The sequence below is a fragment of the Squalius cephalus genome, assembly GCF_949319135.1.
Source record: "Squalius cephalus genome assembly, chromosome: 20".
NCBI lineage: Eukaryota > Metazoa > Chordata > Actinopteri > Cypriniformes > Leuciscidae > Squalius > Squalius cephalus.
The window spans coordinates 18,286,583-18,303,737 of record NC_137141.1 but is presented as its reverse complement, the minus strand read 5'-3'; the positions used below and the strand labels follow the sequence as shown (position 1 = coordinate 18,303,737).

The following is a 17,155-nucleotide window of genomic DNA, read 5'->3' as shown; positions in this document are numbered from 1 at the left end:
GGTAAGTTATACTTTTTACTAATTGATACAGTTCCGGATTAATTTCGATCCACAATCTGGCCGTATATGGAGCCTTCAAGCACCCAATAGAAAACATTTAAAAGTGGGAGGAGTCGGATTTAGAAGTCGAAGTCTGATTGTAACTGTTGCTGACAGACTTGCAGTGAGAGTAGCGTGACGGACTATTCTTGATATAGAACTATTTCCAAAGAGTTATAATTATACCAAACTTAACTTGCCCCAGATATGATCATCCTAGTGCAAATGCCTCCTTCCAGCCTAGAATTAAAATCGAAAAGGCATCTTGTTTCTATTATGTTGCATTACTGTAGACGTAGATGTATTCTTTATTTTAAATCAATTTATATATTTAGTTTAGTCTTATTCATTTTTTAAGCTATTCCACAGACCCCCGGCACTCCTTGGGATCCCCGGAGCCAAGTTTGAAAATCCCCGATTTATGGAGTTCAGACAGGAATCCAAGTCGCTGTGCCCTCAGGCCCATGAAAATGTATTTTCATACCGTTTTCAACATATGGTCAATGGCTTCCACTGTCTGTCGATACCCATCATTTGCTCCCAAAGATTGGGAAGTTACAAGGCAAGTTATGTTCACAGACAAGGAAACTCATATTTTGTAAATGCTATACAGATTAGAAAATGAAGTGCCCTTTCTAAAAACCTCAATACAACATTCTATGAGTAAACCTGAGTAATATATTGTGACATTCTGACTGCCAAAGCCCTGCAGGCCTTAGTGTTGCGACACCTGCTGGTGCCAAGAACAAACAGCAGCAAGTTTGTACAGTTCATAGACGTGACTGGAGCAAACACAAGCCAGACCACATCCTGCTGTCTCATTCTATGACCTTCTTGTGAACTTTGTGTAATTGCACTTTCTCAATACTGGAAGCAAAGTTTTCAACAGACTCAGGTTATTTTTTTATGGCATTTCATATAAACATATTTAATACATTGATTTAATAGTAAAGAACATGGCCTCATCAAACAGCAAGTTAATAAATATCTGAGAAAAATACATGGACATGACTGCAACAGCTCAGGTCTGTTCTTATCAACAGAAAGAAAAAAAAATCCTCCTTCTGAGAGTAGATATTTAATAAGAAGTATATGATTTGTTTGAACATATGGAATATATTAAACCGATCTAAAAGCTATTAGACACAAGATACAATTAAACACAAGATACAAATGAAATAACTTCAACATGAGGGAAATAATGTTTTTGATCAGTTACGTATAGTTAACCCTGACTGATATGATTCTGACATGCTGTAAACACCCAGACAAGTACATACATTTTACCCTCACACATAGCTTAACATCCTAATAAGAAACATTCATAAAGTCAGAGCAGAGGTATGTATAAAAACTCACATTTTCAATAAGTTCAATGACAAAATGGCAAATACAATCAATGTAGATATTTTTTCCCAGAGAATTAAAACCAGTCAGTGCTTTACTGGGTTGTGGAGTGTTACAACGTTGTGAGTGTCTGTGTTTTCAGCACGTTCCGTGCTTACGGAGTGACTCTATGCACTGGAAAGCGGCGCCGAGGGCCCAGCTAGTCTCCACATTATTTATTTGTCTTGCCAGCTGAAATTTAAACAGAATGATACGGTTAAAGAAAAATCACAGTTCGCCCATGAGTCATGGCATTTGTTCTTCAAAATATTACAGATAAATCACACACTGCTGTAGTTGACCATATATGTGTGTTGCAATCTGTGTACAAAAGTCACCACACAGTCAGGAATCATAAATCAAGAGTAGCACACCTTCAGCTCTTTATCAGGCGGGAAGTCAAGCTCCTGAAGTAGTACAGAGATGTAGGTCAGATCCAAACACAGGAACGGAGTCTCATTTATTCCTCCGGCTGACATGTTATTGCACACTGCACCACAAAGAAGAGATACATTTTTTGTTGAGTTAAGGTAAACTAAGTGAATTTTTTTTTAATCTAATATTACAGCAATAATGCAATCCTGATAACTTATACCTGCCACAATAAGTTAGTAAGATCTTTTGTTTGTTTTTGAAAGAAGTCATTAGCTCTCACCAAAGCTGCATTTATTTGATAAAAAATAGAGTGAAAAACAGTAATATCGTGAAATATTATTACAATTAAGTTTTCTTTTTTAATATATTTTAAAATGTAATTTATTCCAGTGATGGCAAAGTGATTTTCAGCAGCCATTACTGCAGTCTTCACTGTTTTTTGAAAAATATTTTTGTGGAAACGGAGATGCATTTCTTCCGGATTTTTTAATGAATAGGAAATTCAAAAGAACAGCACTTATTTGGAATCTTTTGTAACAATGTAAAAGTCTCTACTGCCCCTTTTGATCAATTTATGCATCTTGCTGAATAGAAGTATTTCTAAAAAAAAAAAAAAAAATACTGATCCCAGACTTTTGAATGGTAGTGCATTTAATTAAGAGTTACTTGCACAAATATAATCAGACTAATACAACCATATCCAAACACTTACCTTTTTTGGCTCCTTCAATGTAATCACTGACTCTGACAGTTCCCCCTTTGCTTTCATCTGAGACAGAGACAAACTATTTGTATATGACTCTTGTATACTCTTAAATCTTAGAAAAAAAGAGACAACGTCTGAATCAGATCAAATGACAGCAATCAGACTAATCTCTCACCAATGAGGCCCAGATCCACAGCCCTGTCGTAGTAGTAAGAGAATGCGTAGAAGTCTATGTCTTTTACTTCCTCTGTTTTTCTCACCCGTTTGTAGATCATCTTTTCCACTTTTTTAAGGCAAGACTCATAGATGGGCTCCCCTGGAACAAAGCACATACAGTGATTCAAATAAAACACACACAGGTTCACTCTGTTTATTATATATGTTACACACATCCACATTATATACACATTTTTATAAGATCTTATATATGATAACATTCTGGGGAGTAATTAAACACCCCGCCTGTGGTGAAAGACAAATATGCTTTAAGACAAACCATGTGCAAATTCATAGGTCAACACCATTGCAGAGTATTTTTTCTTTAAAACTGCAGTGAAACAAAGACAGTCTCAAAAACACGGTTTAAAATCGCTGGTGTTTCTAACGTCACAAACTACCTCGTAACCAATCACGTCAACATGCCAGTGGGCTTTAGCATATCATCATTACTATGCTCTGAAGCAGGGGAGTCTCAAGTGAAGCCAGGTTATCCTGCTATATTTTTGTTGATTTGAAAAATCGGGTAGATTTATATTATATTATGATGAACTAATATGCCTTTCTCCACTGACGTTCTAAGTTGTTTAAATCTTTTCTAAGGATACTGATTTTTAGAAGGCAGATAGATTGTGTAACATTAGCAACACATTATTAGCTGTTTGATAACGTAGTCAAGCAAAAGGCTAATCATATTAATTACCGTTTTGTGTCTGACATTTTAGACAGTGATACATAAACGCATTATCATTCTGATACATCGACTTGTAGACAACCCTATAATTCACTCTTCCACTTTTTCTTCTGAATCAGTTTCTGGTTCAAACATATTATGGCTGAAACCAGTATTTCCACTTGCCATTGTGCAGCGTTTACTACAGTAAAGTTGACCAAGTGGAACAGGTATTCTGAACTTGAGTGAATGGAGACGGGGCAGTGATCAAAGAGGATTTTAAGGGATAAAATTATTGATTACAAGGGGACTTTAAGGTTAAATAAATACAAAAACCTAACCCATACAGACAATATATTTCATACCTGCTTTCTGGCCTTTCACAGTATAGAGTACTTCAGCATGCTCCCACTGTCCAGAGTAATCTGAGGCTAGACATGGACTAATCAGCTCTTGGGGTCCTGCTACTGAAGAAGAAGTAGAAGTAGAAGAAGAAGAAGAAGAAGAAGAATGATTTATTTATGCATATTAGCGTTTTTACTGCCACTATGTGGAGTAACTGTGACGCTGCTGAGGAAGACAAATCCAAAAATTTGTTCTGCAGTGCCACCTGGTGACCAAACATAAAAGCACGTTTACACAAATGCATGCATGTCTTGCCCATGATAACCTTAAAACCCACTCTGAGAGAAGCGGGATACACTCATACAATGGACAAAACTATAAACAAAGAAATCTGATTACATCTGTAGTGTACTAAATGTAAATCTCAGCAGTAAACTGCATGTAGAAGCTATTGCACTGATGGCAGTTTCTCTCTTTGGCCTCAACTAAATCAGTGCAACAGCTGGCCACCAAGGAATTAATCTTCAGTGCGTTATTAAGAGATTAGATAATGGCTTATTTATCTAGTGAATGAGGTCTTTAAAAGCAAGAGATGAAGAGAGATTGTAGACCACATACAAGGCTGTCCTTCAAACCCTCCCAACACAGCAAGTCTGGCTGACATCAAGCCCAGGCCAAGGTAACTGCAGAGAAAGACCAGAGACATTAAAGGGATGAATATGCAAAATACAAAAAAAAAAATACAAATGTAGGGTTTTAAATAAAAAAAGTGCTCTTCTTTTGATCTTTCTATTCATCAAAGAATCCTGAACAAATGTATCATAACTTCCACAAAAACACTAAGAAGCTCAACATTGATAATAATAAGAAATGTTTCTTGAGCAGAAAATCATCATATTAGAATAATCTCTGAAGGATCATGTGACACTGAAGACTGGATGAATGATGCTGAAAATTCAGCTTTGCATCACAGGAATAAATTACATCTTAAAATATATTAAAATAGAAAACTTATTTTAAATAGTAATAATATTTCACAATATTACTGTTTTTACTGTATTTTAGTCAAATAAATGCAGCTCTGGCGAACAGAGGCTTCTTTCAAAAGCATTTGAAAAGTCTTACTGACCCTAAACTTTTGAACGGTAATGTATATAGTCGTATTTTATAACATTTAACTATAAATCACAAATATTTCAGCATTTCATATGAAAGTATGAGATATGAGATTGCATACTTTGGAGCAAGAGTTATACACACTAAGTGATTCCTCATCCAACACTATCTTGCCATTTAAACATCAACGAGTAAAGAGTCTGTTTGGTTGGCCTCTGCTGGAGGGTTTGTTGCGTCAAATCTCCTGCAGTGAATAACTAGTATTTCTAGTAATCTGGAGATGAGTCCCACGATGGGATTGTAATTGGAGGCTGGTGTGATTACACTCTAATCAGGAGAGCGAGGCGAGGCAAACACACACTGCCTCATAAACACTTGTCATGCACTAATCATTGAGCTAACATAACCTAGAAAGCCCTGGACAACCCTGACCAAGCACAGCAACCAACGGGTGGTGGTGTCAAACATCGGGCAGAGCTTTGATCCTGGTGCTAGAAGACTGCAAGTCACGTAACATCACTGTTGGACTGAAAAGCTGAAGCTTTTAAAGGGGTCCTATTATGCTTTTCCACTTTTTCAACTTTAGTTAGTGTGTAATGTTGCTGTTTGAGCATAAAAAAGATCTGCAAGGTTACAAAGCTCAAAGTCCACTCTAAAGAGAGATACAACAAACGTCTCGTTTGGACTACAACACGATTTTTCCGGATCTTATGAAGTCATAATGTTACTCATTTAAATAATACCCGCCCACGGAATACACAAAAAGGGGGACGAGTCCTGGTTGAGCTGCATTAAGGCCTGTTCACACCGGGAAGAATTTCGCGCACGATATTCGCCGACGTTTAACGCCTCGTGACTAAACAAAGGGCGCCAATGTGAGTGTGCACACCGGCGCGAAAAACGCCACGCGTAAAAGCGTCATTTTTTTAAAAACGCCTCGGGTTCGTTTTTTTGGTTTGACGCGCGGCGTCAAAAACTATCCGACCAATGAGATTGCCGCTTTTGTTCACGTGTCTGGAGCTTCTGAAGTTACAGTAAAACACAACTTGGAGGCGCTCAAACACAAAACGATCTTGCCGAGCACACATACGTAACGGCGAAGAAGATATACGCCAAGTAGCGTCTACACTGCCGGGAAGAAATAAGACGAGGAAGATGCAAGGCAATATGAGTATAGAGCTGCTGGTCTCGTTGGTGTCGGAACATAAAGAACTATATGACAAACACGACAGCGACTACAAAAATCTTGATAAAAGAGAACTGTTATGGAGTGGTTTCTGTTTAACATTAAGCGCCATCTAATGTCAGGGAATGAATTTGCATGTTCACTCGGCTCATCGTCAGCGAAAATCGCTTGGGTGTGAACACAAAAAACGCGTTAAAAAACGCTGGCGAATAACGCGCACCGATATTCGTCCCGGTGTGTAGGGCCCTGAGAAGACAGTGTTGACGCAAAGACACTGTTTTTTTTTCACCCTGTTTCCAAAACTCATTTGTTTGGCCTTCCTAAAGCTGGTGGTTAAAATGTATTTTAAAAACTGTTCCTGAACATTATAATCCCAACGCTTATCTATGCACTGCACATTTTATGGTGAACAGCTTGTTTTCTGTTGCTTTGGTTAGCTCTCGCTTTTGTAGGACGGTTTACCGCCCCATAGGAAAATTAACCATGTTTTTGTGATCGATTACTGTTTCTATTAGCTTAGTTTTCTGACAAATATCACGATTAAATGGTACATAACATCGTATCTATAATGCATAAGAAAATGACTAAAAACATACCACTCTGAAACGTCCTATGAAATCTGTCCATGAAATCAGTTCTGCACGATCCTCTTGTTAACACTGTCAGGGTCTGAATCGGGCTCAAATTGGTTTGAAATTGACGCCATCCTTATTCTTTTTTACACTAGAGAAGAACTCGCAGTTATGAAGGGGAGGGGCATTTCCCAAACACGCGCTAAACGGTACCAATCACAACACACTGGGGAAACCTAACCAATCACAGCACATTTCGTATTTCGGAAGGAGGGGCTTCATCGAAATTGGCATGTTTGAGCCAATAATGTAAAATATGTGAAAAATAATGCATTATTTAAACAATCAAGCAAGAAAGCATATTCTAGTACACCCCAAAAACAAAATCAAGACTTCGTAAAAGTGGGACCCCTTTAAACAGTAATATGCTGAAACGATCACTATAACTTAAAATGGATGTACTAAAGACTTGCATGATATTGGATATTTAATTGTTCGTGCTCATATTCTATATTTTTACATTAAATATTACCATCCTCTAAAAATCTTTAAAAACAGTTTAACTTATAAAAAAAAAAAAAAAAAGTAATCTTCAACCAATCTAAAAATGGATATCCGTTTTTCATGCTGTGCATTATAATGTTGTGATGCCTAAATTTTACTTGCAGCATTTAAAATAGTTGATTTCTGTCGTTAATCTTTCATGTTTTATTTATTTTTTACAAAATAGTATATCATTTTAAAATTTGCCATTTATGGGTATCAGCCAGAAATAATATTTTTTCTCAGATTGCGCGGTGAGAATGTGTACATGTAAAAAAAGAAAGTAAGAAAATGCCATTATTTTTTTTTACACGTGTTAAAAGATTTTACAGAAGGATCTCTTCTACAGAATTCAAAAGCATAATATATTGCTTTCGCTACATTCTTTACCACTTTAACTTATGCCCTGCCCACTTTACCTGTGTGAGTAGAGGGCGTGACTGATGTTGAACATCTGAAACGATGTCACATAATCAATGGGTGAGGTCTGGATGGTTTTCTGTACAGGAACGAAACACAAACAGGCAAATATTGATGTAAGGTAGCATAAAGGTAGCATTCCTATCTTCTTGAGCAGGAATCTGGTAGAATGACAAATATTACAATTCTAGTTTGTACTAGTCTCATCACTGCATTTCTTTGTCCAGTATACTTTTTTAAAACAACATTGGTCAGCAACTGCCTAATGTAGCAGTTTGAAGTCCAGACTATAACACAACATCTGTCAGCAACTTCAAGTAAGCTGCAATCTGTAGAGCAGTTCCTCTCTGAGCTCATGTTTGGAACTAGAGCTCTCGGAGAAACTGTGTAATGACATAATAAATTGGTCCTCAATCCAAACCGCCTGTACAGGACCTGACCTAGTTCAAGAGAAAGAATCTCTCTAACTCTCTCCGTCCAATGTACAACAACCTTCATTTACAAGGCCTATGGGATTAACAGGACATTTGCGGATTAATGCATGGGATGGGAGAACATCACGGTAGTTTGTTAAGAGAGACATGACTTCATTAACATGGGTAAACAGATATTTGTGTATATATATGCATGTACATGGCTCACTTCATCCTGTAGAGCAAAGGTGATCTGGGTCGAGCCTCCTCCTAAATCCAGCATGCCTACTGTAGGAGTCTCAGTGCCATGAAGACTACCTGTGAAGGAGAGACTTCTTAAATCACTCTGACTAATCATTATAAAGAACAAACCAAACATTTCAAGTAAAAGTAAAGAAGAAAACAAAAGAAAAAAGTTTGCATGTGGGCAGGGTGACTGTTGAAAGGTATAAAATAATCATATATTTGTGTCCAGATTAATCTTTGTTATTGATCGGTTGATGTTCATTGATTAAATTGGCGTGACATACAGTATAACATGACTACTAAAATTGCTTACCTATTAAAAAGTTTATGGTAATCCAAGCTGACATGCCTGTGTAAATACAAATGTGCATTAATTGTTAGCCCAATAAAAAAAAAATACTACTTTCTCACAGTCCTACTAAAGCTAAGCTGCAAAAAACATTTTAGGCAGAAAAATACATTAATCATTTATTACCCACACTTACACATTTATGGCCGGACCAGTCGCAGTGATATAATACAGAGAAAGATGGATCATTATTCTTAACACAAAAGAGCTACTTCTAAGAATAAACTGTGGAATAAAGAGAATAAGAATAAACTCCTGGCTGTGTGTAGCACCTGCAGGTATGCAGATCCATCCGACAGATCCCAACATCAGAAACGAGCAGTTGTTATTTAACAAGATCTGAATTTTCAGCTTTATTACTCCAGTCTTTAGCGTAACATGATCCTTCAGAAATCATTCTAATATGGTGATTTGGTGCTAAAAGGGATACCTCACCCGAAAATTTAAATTCTGTCATAATTTACTGCCTCAAGTTGTTCCAAACCAGTATGTAATTATTCTTCTGTTGAACTAAAAAGAAGATATTTTGAAGAATGTCAGTAACTAGACAGTTGGCAGTAGCCATTGAGCCATAGTAGGAAAAAAAAAATACTATGGCTAATGTCTGTAAACTGTTTGTTTAACAACTGTCTGGTTGTTCTGTGTTCAACAGAGAAAAAGACACTCATACAGGTTTGGAACAACTTGAGGGTGAGTAAATGATGACAGAATTAACATTTTTGGATGAACTAGGCTTTTAAGAAACATTTCTTATTATCAATGTTGATACAGTTGAAAACCAGTGCCTCTTAATATTTTTGTGGAAACTGATATTCTTCTCAGGATTATTTGATGAACAGCTTTATTTGAAATAGTCTAATATTAATTAACATTATAAATGTCTTTACTGTCATCAATTTAATGTGTCCATGCTGAAAAAACAAACAAGCACTGACCCAAAACCTTTGAACAGTACTGTACATTGTATGCTGGTGGATTCCATACATTTAGAGAGTTTATCACAAAGACTCTGTTGAGTGAGTGCATCATTGGATCTTTGTGCTAAAACTCTTATAAACTGTATGTTTGTTTTGAATGTAGGTTGCTTCTTAACAAAGTAAGGGGCTTTAGCTCTCAGAAATAACCAAACTCACTTAGTATCTATAAACTCCATCCCTCCATCCCGTTCCCTCACATATACCACTTTGGCACAGCATTAACAATAAGTCTGTATGATTTGCTGTGATGGACTAATCTGGTTGGGTAAGCTTGTGTGTCCAGGAGAGTTTAGACTCACGCTGATAATGAGACTGAGATTATCCAGTTATGGGACCTGCAGAGTTTAAGCATTAATTTTACAAAATTTCAAACGCAAATTGCTACCCGTTAAGCAAAGACGACTTGTATATCAACAAAAAAGCAGTATTAACCTGGCTTTTACTAAACACTGTTTGCCCATGCTAGTTTTGTTCCTTTAAAAGCAATTTACTGCCTAGCAAATTAATGGCCGCTAATCTGTTTGCTGAGATTATAGTGCACATGGGACATTATCCTCTGGGCTCATTATTACTTGTGTGAACTATTTTAAAGGATTGGATTAAAGTCCCATATACGCATTATCTATCGTTAATATACACACACAGCTCAAGCCATTACTGAAGAAAATTTCAATTTACAATTTATATCTTTATGCCAGAAGCGGAAATGCTTGACCGCAGTGGCCAGAAGCTTTTGACGAGCTGGAGATGTACAGTAACATCTGCCGGTTTCACATTCCAGACGGACAGACTCCTGCATGGATCATAGCTCAGCAAAACACTGCAACTTTATAATCATAGAAACGAGCACTTTTGTCATCAGTTAGAACTTTCAGGATGTGCTTCCTCAGTTTTCCTAATGTTAAAAAAAATAACCCTAAAATGTTCAAAGTAGCTTGTCAAACAAAACCCAGTTGATTTGTTAGCTGAGACTGTAAAGTCACGTTTTTGACTACAAAAGTACATTAAGGTTGTTTGGTTTTGATTTTTCACGTTAGACTCAAAATAAATTTGTTTATTTGCTATTTACATAATTATTGAGATAATCTTGACCCTTATACCATAATCAAAGAGCCCTGTTGTTAAATTAATTAGATGCTAAAAAGTAGGGCAAAGGAGTAATTGACAAGGTACCTTCGTCTGTGCCATCCATGATTGACACACTGTCCGGTCTATAGAAGAACAAGGATTCGCTAAACACCTCCCTCACCTGCAGCAGAGAGATTTCAGGTTTAGCATGTCAAGACATGGTTAGGAAATTCTGAGATGCCAGGCTGAAGAACAAGAAATGCCAGAAGACAGCCCTCATCTCTACAACCTTACTAAACCTTTAGTGTATTAAAAAAATAAAACTTTTACTACACCCTTTACAGTAACTTTGTACTGCATGTCTAATATCACTGTCTCCTTAAAATTGTGTTGAAGTATTCCTCATTTATAAGCTGCTTTGCCAAAGAAAGACAACATCTGCTAAATTAACAAATGTAAATGAAACTGAAATTTTATGATATAGAAACCGAATACATTTAGTTAACTCAAAGCACTATCCCTGCGTACTAGCTGTAAGAGGGTATAGAGATTTTTCTAGGGGTTTTTATAATGGATTTTTAAAATGTATATATACTGAATATATACTGGAATTTCCAACTTCGATACAATACAATGAAAAATATTGATATTCGATACCACGGGAAAAAACTTCCATATATACCAACATACAGATCAATTGTTATTTAAATTAATTAAATTAAAGTTACAAAACAAGATCAGCAAGTTATTTTCTCTGTCTTTTGTTCTTTGATTAACATGACAGACAGCAGCAGGTTTATTAGACTGCTGTCACTTTAAGAGCTCAGGCATGGATCCAATATACTGTTAGTGTTACTGTTGACCATTTAATCCCAATAAGCCACGAAAAAGAAGACAAATTAGTACTCGCGATCTGTTTGAGGGCGGCTTTATGAGAGTGCTATCAGTGGTGAGCGTGCTTTTGGTGAGAGCGCGAAACCTGTGGGAACGAGTAAAATTATGCTTAATACAAGCACTATTCAAACGGAGTGAATGAGATGAGTGACAGGAGTGTGTGTCAATTCGCCGTCGGAGAGAAGATAGAGAGAACGCCCAGCTGGCATCGGTGTATCGATACTGCAGAAAAGAAGTATTGGAACCATTTCAGATATTTCAGTATCGATTCATCTCAAAATATTGATATTTTTGACGACACTAGTCTGCGGTAAACATAACTTGACGATACTTGAATGTTTTGTTCTACAATGTAAACTGCACACTTACACTACAAGCGTTCTTATCTAGTGACTTATTAGAAACATATGTTGTTTAAAAAAAATAACAGCTTCAAAATTGACATTGTAGAGCAAAATGTTCAAGTATCAAGTTATGTTTACCACAGACCTTATTTTATTCATAAATTGAAAAACCCCATAGGAAAATCTTGAGGGAACCACTGGCGAATCGGTCTTCTGGGTTTTGACGTCATCCCTGCACCCTCTATACAGTGAAAGTCTGTCAATGGTGACTCATGGATCTCTGACCTTGTCCAGTAGGATGGTGGCCTTCTCACCAGGCAGCAGTCTGAGCCCTGCCGTGGCTCTGAGCATAAGAGGGGAAGAACTCCATAACGTTTCAGGAACCGTGTCTTTAGCAACCTTTAACAGTCCCAACAGCCCCTCCTTACTCTGTAAAACAACAGCACTGGCTACATTAATATGACCATCAAACTGTAGACGGAAAAGATGCTATAACAAAACTTTTGCAAAGGCATTTGCGAAGGGTTCAAAACTATAAAACCTGATCACATTTTACTGGTTACCTTTTCTGGGTCATCAGCATATGCAGACAGTCCAGGTTTTATAGCTCTAAATATCTCGTGGGATAATTTTGGAGCTTCTGTTAACACACAAAGACAAATGTTAGCTTTTAAAACAGTGAAATATCATAACATTGATTTAAAAATATATTTACACACTAACATTTTTTTTTTTTTTAAAGAAATTAATACTTTTAATCAGAAAGGATGCATTAAATTGATCAAGTGGCAGTAAAAAAATTCAAATTAATGCTGTTCTTTCGCACTTTCCATTCGTCTTCAGAAGCCTGAAAAAAACTATCATGATTTACGTGTTTTCTGAAGGATCATGTGACACTGGAGTAACGGCTGCTGAAAATTCAGCTGTGCCATCAGAGGAATAAATTACATTTGAAAATGTATTAAATATAAAACTGTTATTTTAAATTGTAATAATGTTTAACAATGTTAGTGTATATTCAAATAAATGCAGCCTTGGTGAACATTTCACCAACCCCAAACTTTTGAAAGGTAGAGTATATGAAATAAAATTCATAAAAGGATATGTGTAACACTGATTAACTGCAGTAGTAGTGTTCCACATGGCTTATATCAAAGTTTGCATAATAAACGATATAAACAAATGTTTCAGCCACTGATCAAATCTAACCATACTCTTCGGTGTGACCTTTGATCCATCAGGCTTAGCTAGGAAGTGTGTGCATGAGAGAGCATGCCTGATAGCATAGACTACTTGATGTCCATTATAATATGACAATCATAGGTTTAACAATAAAGGCTAAAGCAGCACTTAACTGATTTAGCTCAGAATTGGGATGCAATAACTAAGCCATTGGACGGTCAGGGCTGCGCTAGGCAGTAAACCTAATATCTGTGGATAACACCCACACAGTCAACATACCCCTGGTTTTACTATAGTAACACTATGGTATTTTGGCGGTAAGGTTGTAGATTTAAAATAAATAAATAATTAGGAAGTGTGCATTTCAGTGTACTAGTAGGCTACGAGTTTTCAAGTGTTATATAAATAATAACAGTGATCTAACAAGCCCTTACATTTTTTTACCACAGTAACCATAATTTTCAACAAAACACCATGGCCATATTTATTGGCTCTACTGCAAAATCATAATTTATTAACATTAACATGAATTAATATTTATTAGATGTATTGTAATATAGTAACTTTAGTAACTATGGTATTTTAGTGCGAAATATGTTTGCCACAGTGTTATTTTAGTATTATTTTAAAACTATTTTAGTATTTATTAACATTTTTAATTAGCTTTTATTTTTATATTTTCAATTTTTATATCTTAATATAGCTTTAATGTATTATTATTTCAGTTTTAGTAATTTTGGCACTTCAAAATCAATTATAGTAAGTTGCCAAAGCAAAATTTCTCATTTATATTTAAGTTTAATATTTATATTTTATTTTATTTCAGCTTTGTATCAATTGACGAAAACAACACTGCTTTCTTGTCTGTTGAACATAAATATTTAAAGACTGATTTTTTTTTTTTTTTACGTCATTGTTATGAAAAAGCTTTTGTTATGTGGTCTTATTTGCAGTGTGTTGCTTTGACCCTTTTAGAGAGCCTTAATGCCCTTAATTTGAACTTTTCGATTATTAGTCTTTGAGTGGACTCAAATACCTCTTAAATTTGAACATACCATTTGGCTCCATCTGAAATTTGAAGATATGAATCCTGGTTCCAGTGCTTCCAGCATCAAACATAATACCATACTGGAAATTTTCACTGACCACCTGAGATGAGGTTGGATGTTTATGGGTATCCATCCTATACTGGGGCAGCTGGTCAGATACTGGTGGCTTGGAGTCATCATAATGGCGTTTGACGTAGGTGAGGTAGACCACCAGGCATCCCACAAACATAAAGATGAAAGCTAACTTTGGGAACCTCATAATGGCAGACAGAGGTACATGATGCGGAGTCAATTTCCCAATGCAGAAGGCTCAACAGTTCTCTCCACTACCTACAGAAAAAAACACACACACACACACACACAAATCATCATATAAAAAAGGAGTTTAAATTTCCTGTGAGATAAAAGAAGTATGAAATATCACCGACCCAAGTGAATACAAAGTCATTAGTTTAAATTTTAATGAGAAGCTATGACTAACGAAGCTAACAAAGATTTACAGATTTAACACAGCCAAGACATAGCCTACAGTATTAACCTGTTCTCACTCAAAACAATACATGAAATAAATTAAAATATAACAAATGATGTCCTTATATTTTCTGCCACAACTATGACGTCACACTACTTGTAAAGGAATTACTAATAATACCTAGCAACACCTGAAACACAAAACAGCTGCTGCAATTAATGTATGCGCTATATGAACAATATGGTTATTTTTGTCAGCATTGTAAGATTTTCTTACTGTGATGATGGAGTTATTTAAGTAATTAATTTAAGTGAACTCTAGATTTGTCAATACTTATAACACATATTCGAAACATTATGTTTTGTATCGGTCATGTTGAACAATAATTCACGATAGGCAAAAATAATACACACACACATTGAGTGGGAAAATACCAACAAGAGATACACCAAAACACAGTCGAACACTTTGGAACATGGTGAGCATATTAATCTAAAATAATAACTTTATATAACACTTGTACTTTATTTTAATTTTGTCTAATGTCTCAAGAATAATTTGAGAACAGATAGATAAATCTCATCATAGTTATAAGACAAAAATGTCATTATCCGTGTTTCTAAGATCGCTATACCTAGTTCTCTGTAGCAAGATCATATTCCTTCGGATCCGAGTCGTGTTTTCTGTATCGACGAATTGCCATGGTGAGATTTTGACATGTTACTCCTTATGAAAAATTGTCAAACTCCTCTGGTCTCGTTTTGATTACGTCAGTAATTTAGAATCCTGCAACGTGGAGATGACGTGGAGCGAACACGTACGTCACGCGTTCCAAAGAGAAGACAGACGCGCCCTCACACAACCAGTAACACTTGCTTACAGCAGTGTTATAATGATAAATACTGTTTATGAAAAGACAATAAATATTCCTCAGATATTTTTTGTTACGTTCAAATCCCTTTGCTATGCAAATCCATAGTTATATAGTTGTTAAATGGGCTTAAATGTTAGGCTACTTTGAAATTTGAATCCTTTGATAATTCATTTAATTTGAGCTGACTCCATCTGAATCAAGTTAAGTAGGCCTATAGGGTGGGCCAAAAAAGCATTTGGACACGTAAACCACATTTAAAATATATGAATTTCCATTGCATTAGAAAACAAAACATCAAACCAAGTGGCATCTGACATGCAAACAAATGATGGCATTAGTCCAAATACATTTTGTCTTCATCTTGAACAGTAGGCATCTATATTTTTATGATTGACATCAGTCAATCTTCTATTTATGAAATGTTTTGCTTGAAAGATATGCTTGTTTTTTGTTATAAGAGCAACAGTTGCAGAACAAGTTCTATTGCCATTTTCAAGCCCCATTTCGACTGTTCAATGCTTCCCTCTTAACCTCCTGAGACCCAGAGAGCCAATTACACTTTCATTGTGCTGTTTTCAATATGGCACCAGCTGGTCTCTCCACCGAGGCCCTGTGAGTTTTGTTAAAGTTTACCAGGCTGTGGCAGCTATACATGACCTGTGGCACATCTCCATTCATTACCTTAATTAACCATCATTAGGCCTGCTATATGGGCCAATCTGTGGTTCCCTCCTACACTTTCTCATGCAACATGCGACACCCCCATCTGAGCTTGAATTTCAGCCAATGAGTTACCTATAATGAGAGGTCCCTGCGAGGGGGGTCGAGATGGTTTTGATGATATTCATTTGACGCTTTCCATTGAGAGTGTCTGCGAGCACAGTGCAAGCTTGAAAGGACCATATGCTCTCTTTTTACATGAGGGTATGTGTGTGAGCGCATCTATCTAGGACACAAGGTCCAGCAGGGGGTGAGGGGCAACGGACCGCCTAATATAAGACCATTCTCACTTATCAAAAATCAATGTGGGCGGACTTTTTAAGGGGGAAGGGGACGATGGCCATCCCTCCAAACTGTTGCACTCTGACCGCCCCCCCCTCCCCTCAAAGAGCGATGCATACATGACTTCCCCCATTATAACTTAAGCAGTCATTACAGACGTACCTCAACAGTTGCAGCAGAAAGCAAAACGCCCCATCCTCGTCCCCCCTCAGCCCTTAATAAATGACCTGATCTCTGTCTTTTTACTCACCAATAATGGGCTGAGTGGCAGTTTGCATACTGCACAGGGATTGTGAAGAGAAAAAAGGGAGGGAAGATCAACAAATGTATTAAAAGAGGTTTTTACAAAGCTTCTGCTGTTCATTTTTCTAGCTGAAGAAATATTTAGCTGCATATTCTCCACCACAAGATGCATTCATTAATCTTCCAAAAAAAAAGTGTTTGTTAAGCCTGTTAACTATCAGGTCCTGGTAGCAGGATACTTGGTGCGTTTTTTTAATCGCCTTTTATCCATATAACATATTTTAGTAATCATCATACATAGGTATCATTCAAAAGCTTAAACATTCAAAATTCATCCTGTGAACATTGTTTTTGGATTTGGACATTGCGTTACATTAGAAAAATTACTGTAAAACTTTCAGCAGGCTCAATTTTTTTACAAAATTTGGAACAAAACTTGTGTATATAATTTAAATATATCTTTTG

General features: G+C 36.4%; 1 protein-coding gene across 2 annotated transcripts; it reads right to left on the bottom strand.

Moving 5' to 3' along the window:
- Window positions 1-922: 922 nt before the first annotated feature.
- Window positions 923-15,372, bottom strand: entpd6 (ectonucleoside triphosphate diphosphohydrolase 6). Of its 2 annotated transcripts, none has more exons than XM_079852856.1 (14): window positions 15,206-15,372; window positions 14,106-14,429; window positions 12,432-12,508; window positions 12,154-12,297; window positions 10,736-10,811; window positions 8,550-8,585; window positions 8,220-8,308; window positions 7,577-7,656; window positions 4,359-4,423; window positions 3,761-3,862; window positions 2,682-2,822; window positions 2,513-2,569; window positions 1,800-1,915; window positions 923-1,617 (listed from the first exon to the last, which is right to left on the bottom strand). In XM_079852856.1, exons 2-14 carry the CDS (start codon window positions 14,356-14,358, stop codon window positions 1,525-1,527), a joined length of 1,329 nt encoding a protein of 442 aa, XP_079708982.1. In that variant the 5' UTR covers window positions 14,359-14,429; window positions 15,206-15,372; the 3' UTR covers window positions 923-1,524. The 2 variants fall into 2 exon arrangements, with proteins under 2 accessions (XP_079708982.1, XP_079708983.1); XM_079852857.1 differs by having other exon boundaries at window positions 3,761-3,859; window positions 15,206-15,366.
- Between the last annotated feature and the right edge of the window lie 1,783 nt (window positions 15,373-17,155).

Excerpts from the sequence above, each read along its gene's own strand:
- entpd6 (XM_079852856.1), bottom strand. The coding sequence starts at position 14,358 with ATGAGGTTCCCAAAGTTAGCTTTCATCTTTATGTTTGTGGGATGCCTG. Across the intron at positions 7,657-8,219 it reads CCTTTGCTCTACAGGATGAA|AAAACCATCCAGACCTCACC; the intron begins GTGAGCCATGTA and ends GTTCCTGTACAG. Across the intron at positions 2,823-3,760 it reads TGTGAAAGGCCAGAAAGCAG|GGGAGCCCATCTATGAGTCT; the intron begins GTATGAAATATA and ends GCTTTGTTCCAG.